Source organism: Bactrocera tryoni, unplaced genomic scaffold (assembly GCF_016617805.1).
Source record: "Bactrocera tryoni isolate S06 unplaced genomic scaffold, CSIRO_BtryS06_freeze2 scaffold_176, whole genome shotgun sequence".
In the NCBI taxonomy this organism is placed as follows: domain Eukaryota; kingdom Metazoa; phylum Arthropoda; class Insecta; order Diptera; family Tephritidae; genus Bactrocera; species Bactrocera tryoni.
In genome coordinates, this window is record NW_024395896.1 from 48488 (window position 1) to 70072 (window position 21585).

At 39.9% G+C, this 21585-nt stretch overlaps 1 protein-coding gene across 8 annotated transcripts in view; it reads right to left on the reverse strand.

Annotated features, from left to right (window-relative positions):
- LOC120780133 (protein 4.1 homolog) overlaps positions 1 to 21585 on the reverse strand; it is a 105062-nt gene that overhangs the window by 18933 nt on the left and 64544 nt on the right. For 7 of the 8 annotated variants that reach the window (XM_040112417.1, XM_040112415.1, XM_040112414.1 and 4 more), the window contains 7 exons: positions 18133 to 18183; positions 5889 to 6093; positions 5367 to 5812; positions 5135 to 5287; positions 4716 to 5074; positions 4367 to 4494; positions 3654 to 3791 (listed from right to left, as the gene is read on the reverse strand). In XM_040112417.1, coding sequence (XP_039968351.1) covers positions 3654 to 3791; positions 4367 to 4494; positions 4716 to 5074; positions 5135 to 5287; positions 5367 to 5812; positions 5889 to 6029 — 1365 coding nt within the window. In that variant the 5' untranslated portion in view covers positions 6030 to 6093; positions 18133 to 18183. The remainder of the gene's footprint in view (positions 1 to 3653; positions 3792 to 4366; positions 4495 to 4715; positions 5075 to 5134; positions 5288 to 5366; positions 5813 to 5888; positions 6094 to 18132; positions 18184 to 21585) is intronic. The other variant, XM_040112419.1, reaches the window with a different exon arrangement.

Genomic DNA, 21585 nt, shown 5'->3' on the forward strand with positions numbered 1-21585 from the left:
GCATTGCATACGAGGGCTGCTATTTCTTTCTGGCCTAATAATGAAAATAGGAATATTTATCAACGAAAACGGTTTTATTGTTTTTCAAAATATTCTCCATCAAGATTTATACACTTTTGCATGCGCTCAAACCAATTTTCGAAGCACTTTTTCCACTCCGATTGAGACACCTCCAAAACATGGTTTTTGAATGCTTCAACAGCATCTTCTGGCGACGAAAATCGTTGACCACGCATTATTTTCCTGATGTGTGGGAATAAAAAGAAGTCATTGGGTGCCAAATCAGGGGTGTACGGCGGATGACCCATCAATTCGACGTTTTGGCCGGTAAAAAAGGCGGTGGTTTGAGCCGATGTGTGAGAGCTCGCATTGTCATGGTGAATTTCTCCGAAGACTTCAGGCAAACAAATGGTGGTATACCACTCTGAATTGACCGTCCTACGTTGCTCAAGCGGAACAGTCGCCACATGACCAGTTTTGCCTAAGAAACAGGCCACCATTTGCTTCGAAGTGCTTCTTCCACGAACAACTTTCGTTGGATTTGGCTCGTCTTGGAAGACCCACACGGTCGATTGCTGTTTTGTTTCGGGCTCATACGCATAGATCCATGATTCGTCACTTGTGACGATCTTATAAACGTCTTTTGAAGCACCGCGATCGTATTTTTTCAGCATTTCTTTACACCAATCCACACGAGCCTTTTTTTGAGCGATTGTCAAATTGTGCGTGATCCAACGAGAACAAACCTTTTTTACGGCCAGATGTTCATGCAATATCGAATGTATGCTGGTGGGAGAAATTCATAGGCATGCCTCTATCTGAAGGTATGTTACATGACGGTCTTGCATTATCAGTTCACGTACGGCATCGGCTGTTTTTGGACAACCTTCGCGGAATTCGTCTTTGAGCGAGCGTCGGCCATGATTGAATTCGTTGTACCAGTTTTTCACAGTGCTATAGGATGGTGCTTCGTAGCCATACAAAGATGTTAGTACATCGATGCACTCTTGTCGTGATAATTCACGTCGAAAGTTGTGAAAAATTATCGCACGAAAATATGCCAAAAAATATCAAACTTTCCAATGGAAATGTCTGATTGCCTAGGCCAGAAATATATATATATGTAGCAGCCTCCGTATAAACTGGATGCCAGGTCGCAACCGAACTGGAATTCCGAGATACGAAATAGCTGACGAGATTGCCAAAGTGCCAACCGTCTGGTTACCGAACCAGTTTAGTGCGTACGGAAATCACTAAAAACGATATACAATGAAATTTCCGAAAAGACTGAACGACGGATTATAGCGAGATGAAATGCCTTACGAAGAAAATATGCAAGCTTTTTACTCACGCATGCCTTTTACTGTAAGCATCTGGGGTCCCCACAGTATGATACACTGCAAAAGGTATCGAAAAGGCAAAAGAGTCCGTTAAAATACGCGCCAAGCACAGGCATTCTTAAGGCTGACTACTTCTCTTGGACGTAGCAACTGAACTCCATACTCCATGCATCTCCAAAGAACCAAAACTGGTCTATGCGTGACCTATTGACCTACCAGATTAACCTAACTTAACCTAACCTTTTTACTCACACGGTTTTTACTCATACGGAATGTTTCTTGGTCCAACGTCTAGTCATAACTTATTGGCATCACATGCGAGTCGTATGAACATAAATAGCGGTGATAAATGCAGAAAATGTAAAGAAGTAGGCATGAGAGCGACGTTGGAACACCTGCTATGCTTCTGTTCAACCTTATCTCAGGCTCGTCTAAGGAGCTTCGTAGTTCAAGGTACGAAATGAAGTATCAAAATAAGTTAACAAGTCGCTTTTAAATTTCAAAAAAGTGTTGACATCCTTTATGATATGTTTATGATAATTCAGCTCACATGAAAGTGAACATTTTGGAAAGATCTATGTATGGCATGACGGCCAGCCAATATAACCTAACCTAACAGGTACTATAATGGTAATACGTAATTTTCTAATAAAAAGTTATTATTTCTGTGGTTATAGTTCTTAAAGAAAAACTGGTGAACAAACAAGCATCGCACGAATTACAATCTTTGGTAGCCAAACATTTGCAAGGGAACAAAATTAATCGTGAAATAGGCAATATTGCCAAATACTACTGTTTAGTACATTAACGCTGAATTCAAGAAGACATGATGGTAGCGGAAGACCTAAACAATTTTCAAAGAAAAAGTTGCTCGGAGTATCAAGGACGTCGCCAAAACGTTCGCGATCGTTATCGCTAAGGAATTGAAGGAAGCTGACATTGCAAAAAACGATTCTTCTGGCCACTGTCCTGAACTTCTTGCATTTACTCAATTTTAGAGTGTAAACACCACGAAATAAGCCGCACTTATCGAAGAGAAATATTGCGAAACATTTACTATAAACATATTATAATGGGTTGTCAAAAAAGTCTTGCGGTATTTTTTATTGATTTTTTTTTTTATTGAAATTGAAATGAATTTTTGATGACTCATGCCCAGCTCTTGACCGATGCTACGGCTGCTACTATGCCGGTCTCTTTCGAACAATTCAGCGATTTTATCGCAATTTTCGACGACAGGCCTTCCGCAGCGTGGCGCATCTTCGACCAACTCTACACCAGAACGAAAACGTTGAAACCATCGTTGTGTGGTGGAAATGGAAACTGTATCGGGTCCATAAACTGCACAAATTTTATTGGCGGCTTGAGATGCATTTTTGCCTTTATCGTAGTAATGCTGTAAAATATGCCGTATTTTCTCTTTATTTTGCTCCATGTTTGCGACGCTATAACTCACGAACGACTTGAAAGAAACGACAATCAATCAAACACGTGTTAGCGCGTGAAATGAGCTTTCCAAAAAGGTATAGCATGACCCGATGCGACGAATAAAACTAGAACTACGCGCTTTCAGCGCCGACTAGCGAAAATACCGCAAGACTTTTTTGACAACCTATATATACTCGTATGTATATGTATATAAGATTGGTGGATATACTCGCGGTGGATCGTGCTTTGTTTCGGAGAACGACCCTATACAGCTATATACTACTTTAGTGGTTAAGGCATGGCTATGACGCTATAACGTGAAAGAAAAGCTGCCGCATCCATACCAGAATCCAGATCTCAATCCCATTGAATAACTGTGGGCCTATATGGAGACAAAGTTAACAGAGCTCAAAGCGTATAACGAACATGAACTTAAGGTTGTTCTTCAGGAAATATGGGTAAATCTACCTTTTTGATTTACCAAAAAAAAAACATTGTATGAAGCCGGAAAGCTTTTCTTGCATCAAAAATACAGATTTTTTTTAAACAGTTCCATAAATCTCGACAAATTACCCTAACCATCAGTTTGAACACCAAACAAGACAAGGTTTATTTTAGAGAAAGAACAACAACAACAAACAGGTACTGTTGTAGGACAAAAGTAATCGTTAAAGAGTAAGGACAAGAGACACTTAAAGCTCAGAGTTAAAAAAAAATACACTATGTAAAAATAAACTAGATAAATAATGGTGGAAATAAAAGCGTAAATAGTTACGTAAGATTTCGTACGAGGTAAATATTATATAATTTGCATATACTAGTTATAATTATATAATAAAATAAAGGAGAATAGAAATTGACCGTTGAAAATGAAATGAAATTAACCTGATCTTTGCCAAGATAGGCGACGGCCGAGGCGGATTCGCCGGCTGCCACATCAGCACCGGTATGGGTCGAATAATCACCTTCGAGTGAACTCTGCGAAGAGGCGGAAGCTGTACCAGTACTCGATTCACGTTTTAACTATACGATTTGGGGTTATTTGGAACAAACAATTGCGTTTTTTTTGTTGGAATTATGTGTGTTTTTTGTGTATGTGCGCATTTTCAAATATTTTTTTTTAGGTTAGTTGCGGTTAAAATGAATATGAAATGTATGATTAATTAGAAAAGAAAATTTTGATTTGCGGTTTTTATTACACACATTAAGGTGATTGATTGTTGTTGTAGTTTTTTGGAACATAGTTATAGGATAAGGAGTGTGAGTGGGTTGTGCGCATTTTTTTCGATTTTTTTCACAGCGTTTTAATACGTTATTACACAACATTTGCGTTGTTGTTGTTGTTGATGTTTTTGGTAGATGTTTTTTGTTGTTGTTAGTGAGTTGGTTAATTTTGTGTGTTTACGTATTAATTACAGAATGGAAACAAACCGAGAAAAAGGAAGGAAAATAAATTTTGTCAGTAAATTTTGAAAAGAAAAATCTTGAAAACAAAAAAATATACACATTATATTTTTGTTGTTAGAAAACAAAATTTCAAACGAAACTGTTCTCCTAATGAGAATACTAATTTGTGGGCAAAGAGCGCAGAAATATACCTTCTCCTTTTTATCCTTTTTCAATGGACTGCGACTGCGTGGCGACTCAAAATCGGGTATATGCTCTGGTGGATGTCCCATGGTGTGACGTTTCTGAGCATCCTTCTCCTTTTCGGCCATAGCGAGCGCTTTTAAAGAAGACAAGTATCAATTATTATTTCCTCATTCCGTTTATAATACAATAAAACTCGCTTAAGTAATGAACCCGCTTAAATAACCAACATTTTTGAGCTTACTACATAGAAGGTCTACAGCGAAGAAGGACCTCAGCGAAAAAGAACTTAGTTCAGAGAGCTGACGCTGTTCGTGCCGCATTTAAGCGAGTTTTACTGTAAGTGCGTCTGCTTACCATCCATGCTACGTGAGGTCAGACGTCGGCCCGACAAACTACGATCGAACTTCGGTGCTGTGCGATCGATTGGATTCCGTTTGCTTTCGTACAAAGTACGTCCGGAATAACGGTACTTGGAGCCGAAACGTGGAAACAGTGATGACTTGGTCGGCGGCTCTGGTGTCATCAGCCGGAAGAATGTGTGATGTTCCACACACGACTTCCACAACTTCTTTGCAGCCTGATGATTGGCCAATTTGAAGCCAATAGTCGATTCGAATTGCTCAAAATCGCCAGGACGTATTTTGATGTAGAAGTGATGGCGCTTATACGAAATCTTTAGAATCTTCGGCCAAGCGAAGCGATTGATACGTAGTCTACAAATATAAAGTTTGCATTAATAGTTAAACCATCGAACTCTAAGACAGGCTACGCACTTGTCGCGGTAAACCAGCAAACCGGATGCACAGACACCCAACATAATGTCAACGCCTTCCGAGTCCTTGGCTGGATGCAAATCAACACCGTACATAGCTAGCTTCTTGGCATTTTCCAAGTAATGTAGTTCTGCCTCGGCTGGTGCTTGACCCCTGAAGATTTGGTAAGTACAATTTTTAAGTATAATTATATTTTTGGAGTATCTTTATACATAGGCGTGTGTGTACTTACTTATGTGTCTTGTGCAAATCCATGACCTTATCTTCCAATTCCGGCGTTTGATTGGGTGCTATTTTGAAGTCCTTCAAATAGCGACGATCTGGCATTTCCTTTGGATCGTAGTCGCCCATCTCCGATTGCACCAGGTACGAGCCGAGCAGCGCATGTGTGACGAAAGTGCACGGCAAGCGACCTTCGAGTATGTCATTGCGCACTTGCAGGCACAGCTGATAGCGCGTAATATCCTCTTGCAGCTGTGATGGTTCTGGTGGGTAAAATTTCACAGCAAATTGCAGCACCCACGGATCTGAACGGAAAAACTTTGAAACCGGCTTATCCAAATCTAACCAAGTGCGTGGATCGGATGGTGTGTCATAAGTAAGCCCGAAATAGTCCTTCTCCACAATATTGAGACCCGCACAAATGGTATTTATGAGGTCGCGACCTTTCGCTTTGCGCTAAATGGTGGAGTAGAAAAATGATAAAGTTATATTAATATACATAATATACGTATGAAGGAGCTTCGGTACTCACATCGATCGTGACATCAAGTAGAGAGCCATCGAGTAGCGTGACACGCGCCAGTCCCGCCTTTCCGGTCGTATTCGCCTTTTTGCTCTTGGTAGGCGTGTCAGCCTCGGTTCCAGCGGTGGCAGTTTTAGTTTCCGCTGGCATGTTGTACTACAAGCGTATTCCCGTTTTACTGTATTTCAACTATTTTGTTGGTTGGCGAACGGATCTGAAATAATGAGAAAAATATAATAAATGTCTTTAAAACTCACTTAAAGCGTGGATGACATCTGATATTACATGCATCGTTTATTTTTATGTGGCTTGAAATTAAATTAACTTTGATTAACATTAATTTGAGAGCTCCAAAGAAGCGTGTTGACGCGTAGATATACAAGTATATATAGTATATTCGGTAGCCTGGTCTCAAGAGCGCATTGGAAATATACATAAATAGAAAGTCAGTTGCATACTTCTGCGAATAATTATTAACCAAGCTGATTCATCTTCAAACTACTACGAGAAGGGTTATTGTCTCTTGATACGCCAAATATTCCCTCAGTGTTGAAATTTTGCATATGTCCCTTTCTCCGCAAAAAGCTGCTGACTACCGATATCGGACCAAGGTTGGACATACCAGCCATACAAACTGACCGATCACAAAACCAAGTCCGTTGGTGGGATGTCTGAAGATATGTATAAAATGCTTAAGTCTTGACCTCCCAAACAAAGGACAGTCAAGAAGGAAGTTCTGAGTTGTTTCCACCTCATCTCCTCCATACAGCTTCTCCATATGACATCTGGTGGGATTCCCAGTCCTAATGCGTCGACGCCAATAGCCCCAGGACTAGGGAGAGGCTAGCCTTACTGATAACCTCGGCCTGGAAGACACTAAGATAGTCAGGAAGTCTGAAACTAGAGTTGATAGAGAGCTCCTGACAGGAGACCCCTACACCAGCTTTGATGCATCCGTGAGGAAACTCAATGTCTTTCTCCTCCAACGGTTTCTTCCCACTCACAACTCCCTCGCCGGTATATGGGTAAAGAAGGAGCCGCCAGAGTTTGGTTTAGCGACTTCATGATCCAACTGATCCGGTATGAAGTCAAGGTGAGTGAGAATTTCCGAGTGTTCAGACCAGTACCCAGACTCTCTGAATCTGAAGGCAACTGTTGCAGCCATACACCTTCCGACGATGTTCACGGGGGCAATATGTGCAGGATGGCGTTAAGTGCCATGTTTGGAATGGACATTAGTGCACCACACATGCCGATGACCGCCGCCCATTGAACGCTCTCGAATTTCTTTACAAGTTTGGTATTTTCTAGACCCCTCCAAAAAATAAAAAAACTGCATGGAACATAATGAGCTTGACTATGGTGACGTAGAGTCAGAGAACCACTTTAGGTGAGAGACCCCAAGACCCTTTGTCAATGGCGCCTCTACAGCATACAAGGCAATCGATGCCTTTTTTGCTCTCTCTTCGGTATTCGGCTTCCATAAAAGCTTCCTATCCAGGTCAATCCCTAGATATTTCACTGTAACCGCTGGTTGCAGCGGATGTCTCCCAACGGTGGCGCCGGAATCTTGTGCCTTCTAGTGAAACAAACCATCTCGGTTTATCAGGGTTGATGGCGAGACCGTTTACGACTACCCAATTCGTTACGACGCTAAGTTACTTTTGAATCAATTCGTAAAGTCCTCTGCTTAAGCAATCACCCTACAACCAAGCTCTTCAAGTTTTTTAAGCAGTTCCTTAACGACCGGGATCCATAAAAGCGGATAGAGAACTCACATTTCGACCAGCAAGTGAGTTTCCCCATTCTGTTTCAATCTCTCTGTCGCACAGAAGACTGAAAATGAGGTGTTCGAGGTTTGATTCAACCCCAAGGCCGTCCAAAGCAGATACCACTGCTTCCGGTTTGACTTTATTGAAAACTCCCTCTATATCAAGGAATGTCCCAACAGCGAATTGATTAAGCCTAACGACTTCCTCAAGCCATGACACGATGGTATTCAGGGCAGTATCTACTGATTTGCTCATGATAAATGGTCCTTCGGAATGTGCCCTCTTATGTATCAGTCTATCAGGCTCTCCAGAGTTTTTCGTAAGAAGGAGGAGAGGCTGATGGGTATAAAGCCATTGGCCGTAACGTGGGAGCCCCTGCCAGATTTCGGTACGAACGTGTCTTTGACTAGTTTCCAGGGCCCCGGTCTTATGCAGTTCGCATAGATAAATGTCAACCAGTTGTATAACACCTTAACAACCTGTTGCAGATTCTCTGATATGATGCCATCCGGACCCGGAGAATTAAGAGGTTTGAACGAACTGATCGCCCAGGTCAAGTACCGTTCATCCAGAAGATTCAAAAAGGCCGCGCAATCATCTTTCAGCATGCCGAGATTTATCCCCCTAGAGAACGTGTTGCTGTGGAAGTGTGCGTCAAGGAGCATCCGAAGTGTATTCTCACTGCTCAGGGTCCACTTCCAATTTTCGTCCTTAAGATAACTCGGGAAGACGGGGTTCTTTGCGAGAATACACATGAATCTAGAGGACTCATGGTATCATTATGACGAGGTTAACAATCTTTAATCCGAGCTTGCCCTAAATTAATCGAGATTTTTTGTATAATGAGAGTAAAATTCCGTAGAAATTTCTGTCCACAGTCTATAATGGAAACAACTGCCCCATACATACCCACAGTTCCTGATTTTCGACACACTTACAGCGGCATCACGTAAACGTACTTATCGAACATTACTCGTCTAATTTAATACAAGCTGCATACACAGTTATATGCCATGCACGAGAATGGACAACTCGACAGCCAAGTGACAAAAGTGACATTTAGTATATGCGTACATGTATGGAGATAGTAAAGATGACGAGCGTCTGATAATGCAATAACTGTCAACTTTGACAGTGCAAGTAAGTGAGAATTACGACTTTATGATTCATTTTTGTGCAGACCTACGGGAGGGATGTGTTGGTGGCGCTATTTTAATTGGCGACGCAACTGCACAGCATCTGCGGCGGCATTGGCAATATTGACAAAAGAGACGATTACTCAAAACTTGCAAACGTCTGAAGCTTGGAGGCAGGCAGTGGTTGCTTGTGCTTTGTCTAATAATAATGCACGATTGACAGCAATTTACGAGCATAATATATGGAGTGGCATAAACAGATAGAAATGGCAACAAGTTGACTACATTCGACAGATGGTTTCGACAGTTGGCGGTTGGACGCGGGCAAAAGTAAGACGAGGAGCTAAGAAGAATTTCCTTCTACGTGCAATATTGCTGCCAGCTAATGTTATTAACATGTATATACATATATATACCATATATACTTAGCACTTATAGTACTTATATAGAAGAACATTTATATGTACGTCTGCGTAATTGTGAAAATTTTCTAAAGAATCGCTTTAATTGAATAAAGTGCTCTCATAAAAGCTGTTAGAGTTTAAAGGTGGAGCGGAAGACAACGCGTTGCGCTGCTGCAACAGTTAAAGAGGTAATATAATAACCAGAAGTAATGGTACTTTTAAATAATTTACATTTACTCAGGGCTGCAACAGGTCCCCAGACAGCATGGATGTCTTCAACTGGTTTCATTATTCTGAAAATTAAGTAAGTCCGGGGACGTCAGTTTTTTTTCTTGACAAAACGTAAAGTTTTATCAAAAACAAGACCCCTGTCACATTAGAAGAGATTCCAAGCTCTGACGAAAATGGTGCTGTACCTAAGCTCGATGAAAAGAAGATGACAGCAGTCTGAAATTATTTTCGTAACGTGAGTGAAATGATTTGGCGAGAGACATCTTCTTCTTTATTGGCTTAGACGCCGCTTCTCCACCTGGTCTGTCCAACGAAGTGGAGGTCTTCTTCTTCTTCTGCTCATCCCCGAGGGTACTGCGTCGAATACTCTCAGAGCTGAAGTTTTTTCATTCATTCGGACAGCATGAACTGGTCAACATAGCCGCTGTCTCTTAATTCGCTGAACTAAAACTCGAAAACACGTAACTAACCGGATCAGATGTTGTCATCGTCCATGCCTCGGCACCATATAGAAGGACGGGGATGATCAGTGACTTGTACAGTTTGGTCTTTGTTCATCGAGAGAGGACTATACTTCTCAATTGACCACTCAGTTCGAAGGAGCACCTGTTAGCAAGAGTTATTTTGCGTTAAATTTCGAGGCTGGTGATAATACTGGTTCCAAGATAGACGAAATTATCTACGACTTAGAAGTTATGACTGTCAACAGTGACGCGGGAGCCAAGTCGCGAGTGCGACGTCTTTTAGTTTGATGACAGAAGATATTTCGTCTTGCCCTCGTTCACTACCAGGTGCTGTACCTGACCCCGATGAAAAGTCCAGTTTTGTATTAGAAGATGACAACAGTCCGATAACAATATCGAAGGGTGAGCGAAATGACTTGGTAAGAAACTTGAATCTTCCCAAAAATGGAGTTGAGATGGCTGGATAAAGTCTTTTCTGTGTCAGAAAGGTGTCTTCTTCCGAATTTTAATTCTGCTTCACAATGGCGGTTTCTATGCTTACATTCCTGTAAACCACGAGGAAACCCAGAAGAACTTGGAATTAGTTCCTTGAATTTAAATGATGTATAAAGACCAAAACACTTTCCTTTTGTCTATATGGGATAGTAGAGACCGCGCAAATTATTGGATTAAAAAGTGTTGGCCTTCAAAGAAAGCTTAAAATTGACAAAAAGAATGTGCTGCATGGAACTTTCCTGACTCCTCATAAAATTCTTCTACCGACGCGTCACATACAACTGTGATTGGCAATAAGTATGGTATATGTAGGTTAGGTTAGGTTAAGTTAGATGGCTGATCAGAGAGATCGCACATGGACTAGAAGTAGTCCTTTGTGAAGCCATTGAAAATCGAACTTCCGTGTTCGGACTTAGAGATCGGCAAACCTTTTAGTATCCAATACAAATTTGCGGAGACGCTTAATTTCTATGCCCGCCAGATCGGTGGGATGTCTGAAAGTATGTGCCCCCAAGTGCCTTAGTCTTGATCTCCCAAAAGCAGGGCAGTCAAGAAGGAAGTGCTGGCTAGTTTCTACTGCATCTTCTTCCAAGCAGCTTCTGCAAGCGGCGTCCGGTAAAATTCCCAGTCTTACAGCGTGTATGGCAATAGGGCAGTGGCCCGTCAAGAGCCCCATCATTAATGAGAGGCTAGCCTTGCTGAGGGCAAAGAGATCACTAGATCTCCTGCGATTTATCTTTGGCCAAAAGGTATATGCTATATGTATGTAAAGTCACTTCCATCAAATGGATATTGCTTCAACTTAGTATTAAAGTTTCCAAGTCTAAGGCAAAGTTGCAGGAAGGTATTTTCGTTGAATCAGATATTCGAAGGCTTATTGCTTATCCAGAGCTCATCACAATGTTTTGTGGGATTAGCCTGAAACCATCTACTAAGATTTCGCCTTCAGCGAAACTTTTAATTCGAACGAGTACTGTCAATAATTGGATCATCTGAAGGAAGCAATCCGTCAGGAGCGGTGAGCCCAGTGAATTAGGGGAGGAATTCTGTTCCATCAAGACAACGCCAGACCACACATCGATAATGACTCGCTAGAAGTTTGCTTGAGAGGTTTTTATGTCTCTACCTTATACTCCGGACCTGGTCATTTCAAATATCTACGATGACAAAGTAGAACATTTTTTTTTTCTTGCCTGTTAAAAGTAGTAGTATTTTGTACAAGACGAGCCCTATGATTTCATAAAATCTCTCAGTTAAATGTCTGCATTTCTCAAGAGTGATGGAAAGATATAAATATAAACTAGAGCAATATGTTTAAGACTAATATCTATATGTTCCAGTAACCCTCCTCGACACAAAATGGGTAATGATAAATTTATTCATTATAAACTCATAGGAGAAGAAGTGAAATGCTTTGCTCCATCTTTACCGTTAACGTTTGATATACGAATATACCATACCATACATACCCCAGCAAAGCGATATCAAAGCGTTCGCCACGTTTGAGTGATAATTGATGAATAATAGAATTAGAGGCATCTCCATTTTCCAATTAAAACTACTATGTCTCCATGCATATGTCTTCAACACACACTTAACGTTGTGTAAGTGAGTACTCGTAAGTTAACTTAATTGAATTAAATGTGTCACCTTCAGTAGGCACCCCAAGAACTTGTATGCGCCAAAGCCAAGCATTATTCATTGCATTAGTTATTTCTATATGTAGAAACACTTATTTATCGAAATATTACAAAATAAAAATGGTTGGTGTGGTTGGTTGACCTTGCATTAAAAACTCATTGGTGCATAGTTTGTTTGTTATGAGTTGCCCCCTTCTGAAAGAGAATTGCCGAATTTAACAAAACGTTGTAAAAGTGTATGGATTAAGACTCTCAGTAAGAGAGATCCTAAATAGAAAGCGTACACAACACAGCTTGTGCAAGAACTGAAGCTGTTCGACCTGCCCAAGCAAAAAATTACCGATAAGAACGTAGCCGTAAATGGCGACCGTTATCGGGCCACGATAACCGACTATTTGTTGTCTGAAATTAAAGCTTGTGATCTCAGCGACATCTGGTTTCAACAAGACGATTTCAGTCATCGAAAATTGGACACAACGGATGGACCATCCGAGACAAAACCGCAGCCAACATTTGAAAGAGGTAATCTACAAAAAGTAAATGCCAAATAATGTTCTTTCGAATGTTAATAAACATCCCCATTAAATTTGCAGTTTCTGTGCTTTTTCGATACGTCGATAAACTTTGAATCGCAAAAATAGTACTATTTTTGGTCTATGAAAAAACACTGATATTATACATAGATAAAGCTAGCTTCTATTCGAAAAAAATTCACGCAAGTTTACTGATAAATATAGTAGGTATATATAGTAAATATATGATAATTGTACTTGTAGTAAACAAACCATTCTTTGTTAGACCGCAGATAAGAAGAATGGCTGGTGATTGGGAAACCTGGCAGGTGAAATCGATAAACTGTAGGAAAGATGCGAGGTTTTAGATAAGTTGAGGCCAATTAAAATATAAGTCGCCTCTCCATATAAATTATATTTCATAGTTTTTAGTTAATTATCGATAAAAGACTTACTGAAGCTTCTTTAATCGGCAGCAGACTTTGATGGCAGTGGGCGATGAGAATGCTACGCAAATGATGCTAAAATTTATCCGTAGTTTTCTACATACCACGGTTGCCTGCTTGTTGAACAAGTCAAAATCGACTCCACTGAGTCTCAGCTATATTTATAGCTTATTTGTAGATTAAATATCCAAAAGTACATAGCCAGAGGCAGAATAACTCTTGCCAAGAGGTGCTACTTCGAACTGAGTAGGCAATTGAGAAGTAAGGTGCTCTCTCGATGAACAAAGACCGAATTCTACAAGTCACAATGAGTGACTCCCCGTCTTGCTTTGTGGTGCGGGGACAGGGACGATGACAACATCTGATGAGTAGGCGTTACGAGTTTTTAAGAGAAAGGTTCTGTGGAAGATTTATGGTCCTTTACGTATTGGCAACGACGAATACCGCAGTCGATGGAACGACTGTACGATACATACGACGACGGTGACATAGTTCAGCGAATTAAAAAACAGCGTCTAGGTCATCTCGTACGAATGGATAAAAACACTCTAGATCTGAGAGTATTCGACGCAGTACCCGCCGGAGAATGCAAAGGAAGAGGAAGATCTCCAATGCGTTGGAACTAGGTGGAGAAGGAACTGGCTACACTTGGAATCTCCAATTGGCGCCGAACAGCGAAAAGGAAAAACGACTGGCGCGCTGTTGTTAACTCGGCTATAACCTCTATAGCGTTGTATATGTCAATAAAGAAGAAGACTTAGCCAGAGGTATATATGGTGAGTACCCTCTTTTCCGGAGTGATTGGAGGGTAGTGCCTGCTCTGGTTAGGCCATATTCAGGAGCCAGCTGTACTCTTTTATGTAGGATGGAGCTATCGGTTGAAGTTCACGCAAGTGAAGAAAGTACTCTGAGCGCCTTTCAATTGGGAGTGGCCAGAAACGATAATTTTACATATGGCTTAAGCAGCTCTCGACTTCCGATCTAAGGCCAAGTATCCTCTAGCTAGCCAAAAAAACATCCATTTAAAGGTGAGAAGGCGAAGCAGCACTTCCTAGGGTTGGAACTCGCCACGTAAAAGACACTCCCAAATGAAAATAAAGACCGAAATACCAATAATCTAATTGGATTCGATCAGCAACCTCTCAAAATATCAATGAAGAACACCTAGTCAAGCTATTTATGATTAATAGTTAAGTCGGATTTTTAACTCTATAAATTACTGAAGCACGATCCAATCAAATTCGTAGCTACATATTCAATTTGGATATACAATTAGTAAATCGTTCAATCCTCTTGCATTTCCTGTGTGTTAAGTGACCGTCACTACATTTTGTGGATCAATCAAAGCAAAAGCAAAGAATGCTCTTGGCAGTTGACAGTTCCGAGCGTTCAGGGAGTCAACTCGCGACTCATTTGCTAAGGGTTACTTACTTCCAGCGCTTATGCATGACAAGTGCTTACAATGTTGTGCCATGACCTGGATGTGCGTGTGGTGCCATAAAGTCCCCAGCTTAAAAATCAGCGTCGCGTGTCTCCTATGATTTTTTTGTTTTCCGTTTTTAAGCAGTAGCATTTCCTTGTATATAAATACATGGCAATGTGTGTGCTATACATACATATATACTATACATACATTGTCACATATGTATATATGTAGCTACATACAGTACATAGCACCGAAATCACGGCTCGTATTGTATGCAAGTAGTTCGTTTTTATTGTTTTACAATTTAATTGGAGTCTACAATGTGGCCAGAGTTTCTTCTTCTGCAACTGCTGCAACTGTGTTAGCTTCTCCAACGGCCCACTCGCCTTGCTTGGCGCCAGACGGCAATTTGACTGTCAATTTGCAAAATTTCCTGACCAAATAATTACATTTTCCGTTTCTATATCGGCACGACAATCGGGTACCGTTAAGTCAACGTATCCATAAACAGGATCTAACAAAACACACTTTATAATTTGCTGTCTGCGAGTGCTGCGGCAACTTTGTTTCAGACAAATACTAGGTGCTGTTATGTGTTGTGAGCGTGTGAGGAGCGAGCAGCAATGAGGTAATCATTCCACCCCAAACTGAATCATAGTCATCACGTCACTCCAAGTCGTCATCATCTGTGTGCCAATTTCAAACGAGAAAATGTGTGTGAAATTGTTTTTACAATTGTACGCGTCGTCTAATTTACGAGCTCCATTTAGTGGTGCGCATGCGTAGACCAAGGAACACCACACGTATACTCAAGTGCATAGAAAACTACTCACACTCTTGTTTGGCAACATTTTGTAGCTGATTTGGCGCCATGGCAGTCGCCAATGTGGGGTTAAAGTCAGTAAAAAAACACTGAATCAGCAATTAAAGACACATTCACACATAAAACGCGCGATTGAACTTTAAAAATGTTATAAACATGTAAGTCATAACTTTTTCCACGATTTATGGCGGCAGATAATTTTTTACCGTTCGTGCTGAATTTCGAGTACACAATAGCAATTACTTGGGAGTACAACTTTGTTGTGAGTTGAAGTCAAATTTTAGTCAGAAGCTATTTCTATTTTAGGCTATTTTCTGCACGAAATTTCCAGGTGCATGGATACAAAGTATATTTTAATAAATACTACTATGGCCAAGAAATAGTAAGACTATTTAATTTTACTTTCAGAATGTTGGAAACGGCTTTCGGTGATAATTATTTGTCACGAGCAAGTGTTTTTGATTGGAACAAATTATTCAAAGAGGATCGAGAACGCGTTGGCCACGAACCACGTCCAAGACGGACATCAATATCAACTGCTGAACAACACGTCAATAAAATAAAGGATTTGGTGCTTGACAATCGGTGATTAACAGCCGGAGATCTTACTGGCAACGTTAGAATATCGGAGGGATCAGTGAAAACCATTTTGAAAAGTGAAAGCATGATTGGTTCCAAAATCACTATTTTTTCGAAAACAGCGTCGCGCTAACGTCTGTGAAACATTACTTTCCAACTACCAGGATATTATAAAACTTATTATTACTGGAGATGAGTCCTACGACGCGGAAACAGACAATAAATCAGCTGAATATCGTGGCAAAGGTGAGCCGAAGCCGAAAAAACACATCTAAACAGTTCAAAAATCAAGATTATGTTGACAGTTTTCTTTGATTATCGAGGTGTAGTGTACTCCGAATTCCTTACGGCCGGCCAAACTGTAATCAAGAAATACTATTTGAGTCTTATGCGTCGTTTGCGCGAAGCTTTACGGAAGGTCGGAATTATGGGCTAACAATTGCTGGCTTTTGTACGACGATAATGCAGCGTCGCATACTGGATTCATTCTTCGTGAGTTTTTCGCCAAATTTTCACCCACAACACCGTCTTTGCCTGATTTAACTCGCTGTGACTTCTGGCTATTCAGCCAACTCAAACGACCAGTCCGGGAAACCGCTTTGAGTCAATTGAAGACATTAAAAGTGAATCCCTCTGTGAATTGAAGGCTATTCCGGAAATTGTATTTATCAACTGTTTCGAGGATTGGAAAAAAACGATTGTTACAAGTGTAATAAGGCCAAGGAGGATTACTTAGATGTTGAAGATTAAATAATAATCAAAGTCTTCCTTTTTTTCTCATAGTAGTATATCTGTTCATTAGTCTCTCCGTTCAAACGGAAATATTTGAAAATATACGTACATGAACTTCACGCACATTTCAGAATGGACTAAATATATACATATATGTATATATAGAATGATTTCAAAATGGTTTTATTTATCAGGAGGTATAAAATCTATGAGGTTTCTCACCCCACATTCGGGGAATTCCATCTTCAACCTGTTTATAAGGTGAAATACCTAGGGCTTTTCCTTGATAGAAAGCTTTCATGAAGGCCAAATATTGAAGGGAGGAGCAAGGTTGGCATCTGTTTCCTTATATTGCTATAGAAGAGCTATAGGGAAAAAATCGACTCTCTAGCTCTACGAAATCGTAGTCAAGGTAATGATGTTCTATGGTGTATTCGTTCGGTGGAGGGCGCCCGAAAAGGTTACTCTTGCTACAGCTTGAACGTATAAAAACAGCGGCTTTCATAGGCATCTCCATAGGCCTGCGGACTGCACCAACAATAGCAACACACATAATACCCGTGGACATTAGTGTTGAGTTGTTTAGTCGAAGAGACCGAAACCCATGTCGTCGTCTTCTTTGGGTCCGAACAAGTGTACGACGAGATATACTCTCCTTCTTCAACTGCATTCCTTAAAACTTGGATCGCTGCGTTGTAGAAGCTACTCATGGCGGCTTTTCCTCTGCTCACATACTGTCGAAGAATATGTGGATGGGAAAAAGTCGCTGGAGAAGAGGCGCAGTGAGCTTTTCCACGGATAGTTAGAAGCTAGGCTAGCTAGGTTAGAAGGTTGGGGTTGGAATTTTCTTTAAAGACCTCTCCGTCAATCTAAGCTTTATGTTACCGGACCACTGTAGTGTTTTTCAGGCAGAAGTGGCTGCTTTTAAGCTGACGGTAGACATTTGGCTGCGAAGTGCATCCACTATCAAAAAGGTGAGCAGCAGAGCGGCAGTACTGACGCTGAGCTCACTAGCTATGGGAGCAATGCCAGAGTGTCTGTTTTCATTAGAAATAGCATCAAGCTACTTAATCATCATACTCGTTAGGTGCATGGAAAGAGAGAAATCGCTGGCAACTGAAAAGCCGACGAGCTAGTCAGAAGAGACACCGCTCACATCGGAATGGGACCGAGTTGAATCTGCATTGGCATCTTGCGTTCTAGCACTGGACCAATGGACTTCGCTTGCGCTTAGCCATATAACCGTATCTAAATTCATGATTATTCAGGCTATCGAAGTTCATAAAATTACTCTCGACAGAGACTGCCGAATGAAGCATCTCTTCAAAAAATTTGCACTTGAGAGCACCTAGCAATTCGATCGAAAATAATAATTGCTCTCAAAAATCTAAAAATAACAACAACATGCAAATTATGCCATCAATTAATTAGCACTTGTCGTTTTGAAATTGCGTGGCAAGGTGTAGGTCACGAACAATTTCGATCAAAACTGAAATTTATATAATAGTAAACATACATATGTACACTTGTATGTCTGTAAATGGCAAGTTTAATTTTTATTTGATTAAAAAAAAGTTTGACTTAATTACTCACTCGTTAAAATAAAGTAGTTTTTGTTGTAGACGAAATCCGAGTATGTGTCAACTGTAAAAGAACAAAGAAGACGCTTGTAAAAAACAAAAAAGTAATACATTGAGTATTGATTAATATATGTACTTATACTAAATATGTATATATGAATTTACAAGTATATAAAATATATATTTACTTAGTGGTATATAAAAAAATATACTTAGTAAAGCCAAAAATGTAAAAATAACTATGAAACTAAGTCAGAATGTGCTGAAGAAGTAAATTCAAATAATATGCCGCTAGAATAAATAGAAAAGCAAAAGCCACGACATTAAGCCTCGTTAATACTCGTGTGTTTAGCAACATATTATGTTGCTATGTGTGTACTCTTCTAGCCAGCTGTATAGTATCTAAAAAGTATGTATATAATTTTTTTCGTTCAAGCGCCGGCTCACGCTGCTGACGTTCTTGGCCGAAAGCCGGTTTCTACAGTCAACTTTCAAGCTTATGGTGACGTGTTGCCGCTATATGATGTCATAAACTCTTATAACTGAAATACAACTGCCGGTGAGTGTCTTTATATTAATATAAATATCTTATTTAAATTCAAGTTTTCAATGCCAGCTCACAATACGAAGTGAGCTCGTTATAATATTTGTAAAATAGGGTAGTCGAAAAAGTCTTTTCGTATTTTGTGTGAAAATTTGTGAAGCTTACGGAGACGATGCTGTATCAGTTCGTGTAACACAACAATGGTTCGCTCGCTTCCGTTCTAGAAATTTCGATGTGAAAGATGCACCTCGCTCTGGTCGACCTATCGTTGATAAAGTCGATGAAATTATGGAAAAGATTAACCAGGACCGTCACATAAGCAGCCATGACTTCGCTAAGGACCTTAACATTCATCATCAAACGGGTTTGAACCATTTAAAAAAACTGGCTACAAAAAGAAGCTCGATGCTTGGGTACCACACGAATTGTGTTAGAAAAATTTAATGGACTGAATTAATATGTGCGATTCTTTGCTGAAACGAAATGAAATCGAACCATTTCTGAAACGAATGGTAACAGGAGACGAAAAGTGGATCAAATACGACTATAATATGCGAAAAAGATCATGGTCCAAGCGTGGTGAAGTTCAACAAATGGTCGCGAAGCCAGGATTGACGCCTCGAAAGGTTATGCTGAGTGTTTGGTGGGATTGGAAAGGAATTATACACTATGAGCTGCTCCAGCCTGGTTGATTCTACATTTTACTATCAACAACTGATGAGATTGAAGCAAGCAATCGAAAGAAACGCTCAGAACTGATCAACAGAAAGGGCTTCGTCTTCCATCAGGACAACGCTGGACTACACACCACTTTGATGACTCGGCAAAAATTAGGAGAGCTTGGTTGGGAATTTTTTAATGCATCCACCATATAGCCCTGATCTTGCACCATCGGACTACTATTTGTTGTGGTGAATGCAGAACTCGCTTAATGGATTAAAGTTGGCTTCTAGAGATGCCTTTGAAAATTACTTGTCGCAGTTTTTCGCCGAGAAACCAGAAAAATTTTACACTGATGGAATAATGTTTCTAGCGGAAAAATAGCAGAAAGTGGGTGACCAAAATGGTACATACATATTTGGTTCATTAAAGTTCATCATAAATATATTAAAAAAAATAACTTGAACTTTGATTAGAAATACCTTATATGATCTCCAAAGTTGAGTGTTACAAGCTTCATGGCAAACTTAATGCACACTGTTCAGGTTACTTCATATATTTGTACTTAAATACATATGTACGTATTTACATATATGTATGTATACTTGTATGTATGTACGACCTCACAATGTTTATTAGAGAAATACCGATTTATCAGAGACTTGAATGCTGAGTGTCGGAAAGTGAGTTTAATTGACTAATTTCGCGGATGACATAAGCGTACAACAACAAAGAGTCGGCACTCAATGGCATAAACAAACCGGCAAAGCGCACCGACATACATACAAACATACTTGCACAAACTGGTCTTTATGAAAAACATTTACTATATATTTATTAAAATCAACAATGGCAAAGTGACAGCAGAAACAAAAACAGAAACAACAGAAACAGAAACAGAATTATAAAAATAAAATAAAGTAAACAAATGTATAGACATATATGTATACATGAATGTGGTACTACATATATATGTACATACATATGTACATGTGTATATAAAATATGTTTTGTAGCTGAGGATCACTCAGTTTATGCGAAAATTAATTTTAACACACGCGAAAATAAACGAAAGTGAATTTCGTGCGTTTTCGCGTTACTCAAAGTCTGCTTGAATACATTTGTATCTCAAAAAGGTAGACTTGAATATGTGTATCGTAATCAGCGGTTAGCGCAAATCCGTCAGTTAATATCTGTCAAAAGTGAACGAATAAAAAATGACAGCTGTGCAAATAAATTGTAAACAGAAATCAGCTGTAGTAAAAATTTTTATGTTTTCGTGTAATATTTTTCATAAAAAAGATTACAATTAGTTATCTAAACGGTGGTTAGCTAACCAGACTTTGTCGGACTTTCAGCAGTTTTATTCTACGTACCCTACCATAAACTAAAAACACGAATCAATCTTTGTAGAACCGAATTCGCTACCACTGGTTGAAAGTTCAACAGAAACGATATTGTCATTCATAGCTATCGGGCCCTTAAGATGCCATTCGGTAAACGGTTTGGAGGTTGTGAAAAAGAAATCGCTCTTAGGGTTAGCGTTTGAGGAAGAATATTGGTTTGCGGGCTCAAAAAATTCAAAGCAAATGAACTCAAGACGAGATGGGCACCGCCCGAGGTTTTCATACGAAAATTTTGTTCAGCTATGCAGCTCATTTCGATTGATTAGGTATATTAATAAACAAAATTGTCTTATTTAGAGTGATGATAATCCACAAATCAGAGTTGAGACGCTGCTACGTCCTCAAAAAGTCACTGTTGAGTGTGATTTATGAGAAAAGGAAATCATTTCTTCAAAAACTGAAGTCGGCCATAATGTTACTGTCAATGCGGAACGTTATAGAGACATGAATAAATAACTTTCCAGTGCCTGAATTAGAGGAACGTGATGTGGACGACCTTTGGTTCCAACAAAACCACGCTTTAGCCAACGAAACAATCAATTTATTGAAGAAGACTTTTGGTGAACGCATTATCTGGCGTTGTGGGTCTGCGGTGCAGCCTTCAAGATCGTGCTATTTGAAACCGCTTGACTCTTTGTGAGGTCATGTAAAGTCGCTTGTCTACTCAGTAAAACCCGAGCCGATTGCTGTCTTGAAAGAGAACACTAGGCACGATATTGCTAACATACGGTCCAATTGCTGAATACAGTAGTGTAAAATTGGGCCTCTCGGCTTGATTTTAATCGAGCTAATTGCGACGGTTTTTTGACCGAAATCAATTTAAATACGATTAAGGGTTTACATGGGTTTACGGGTT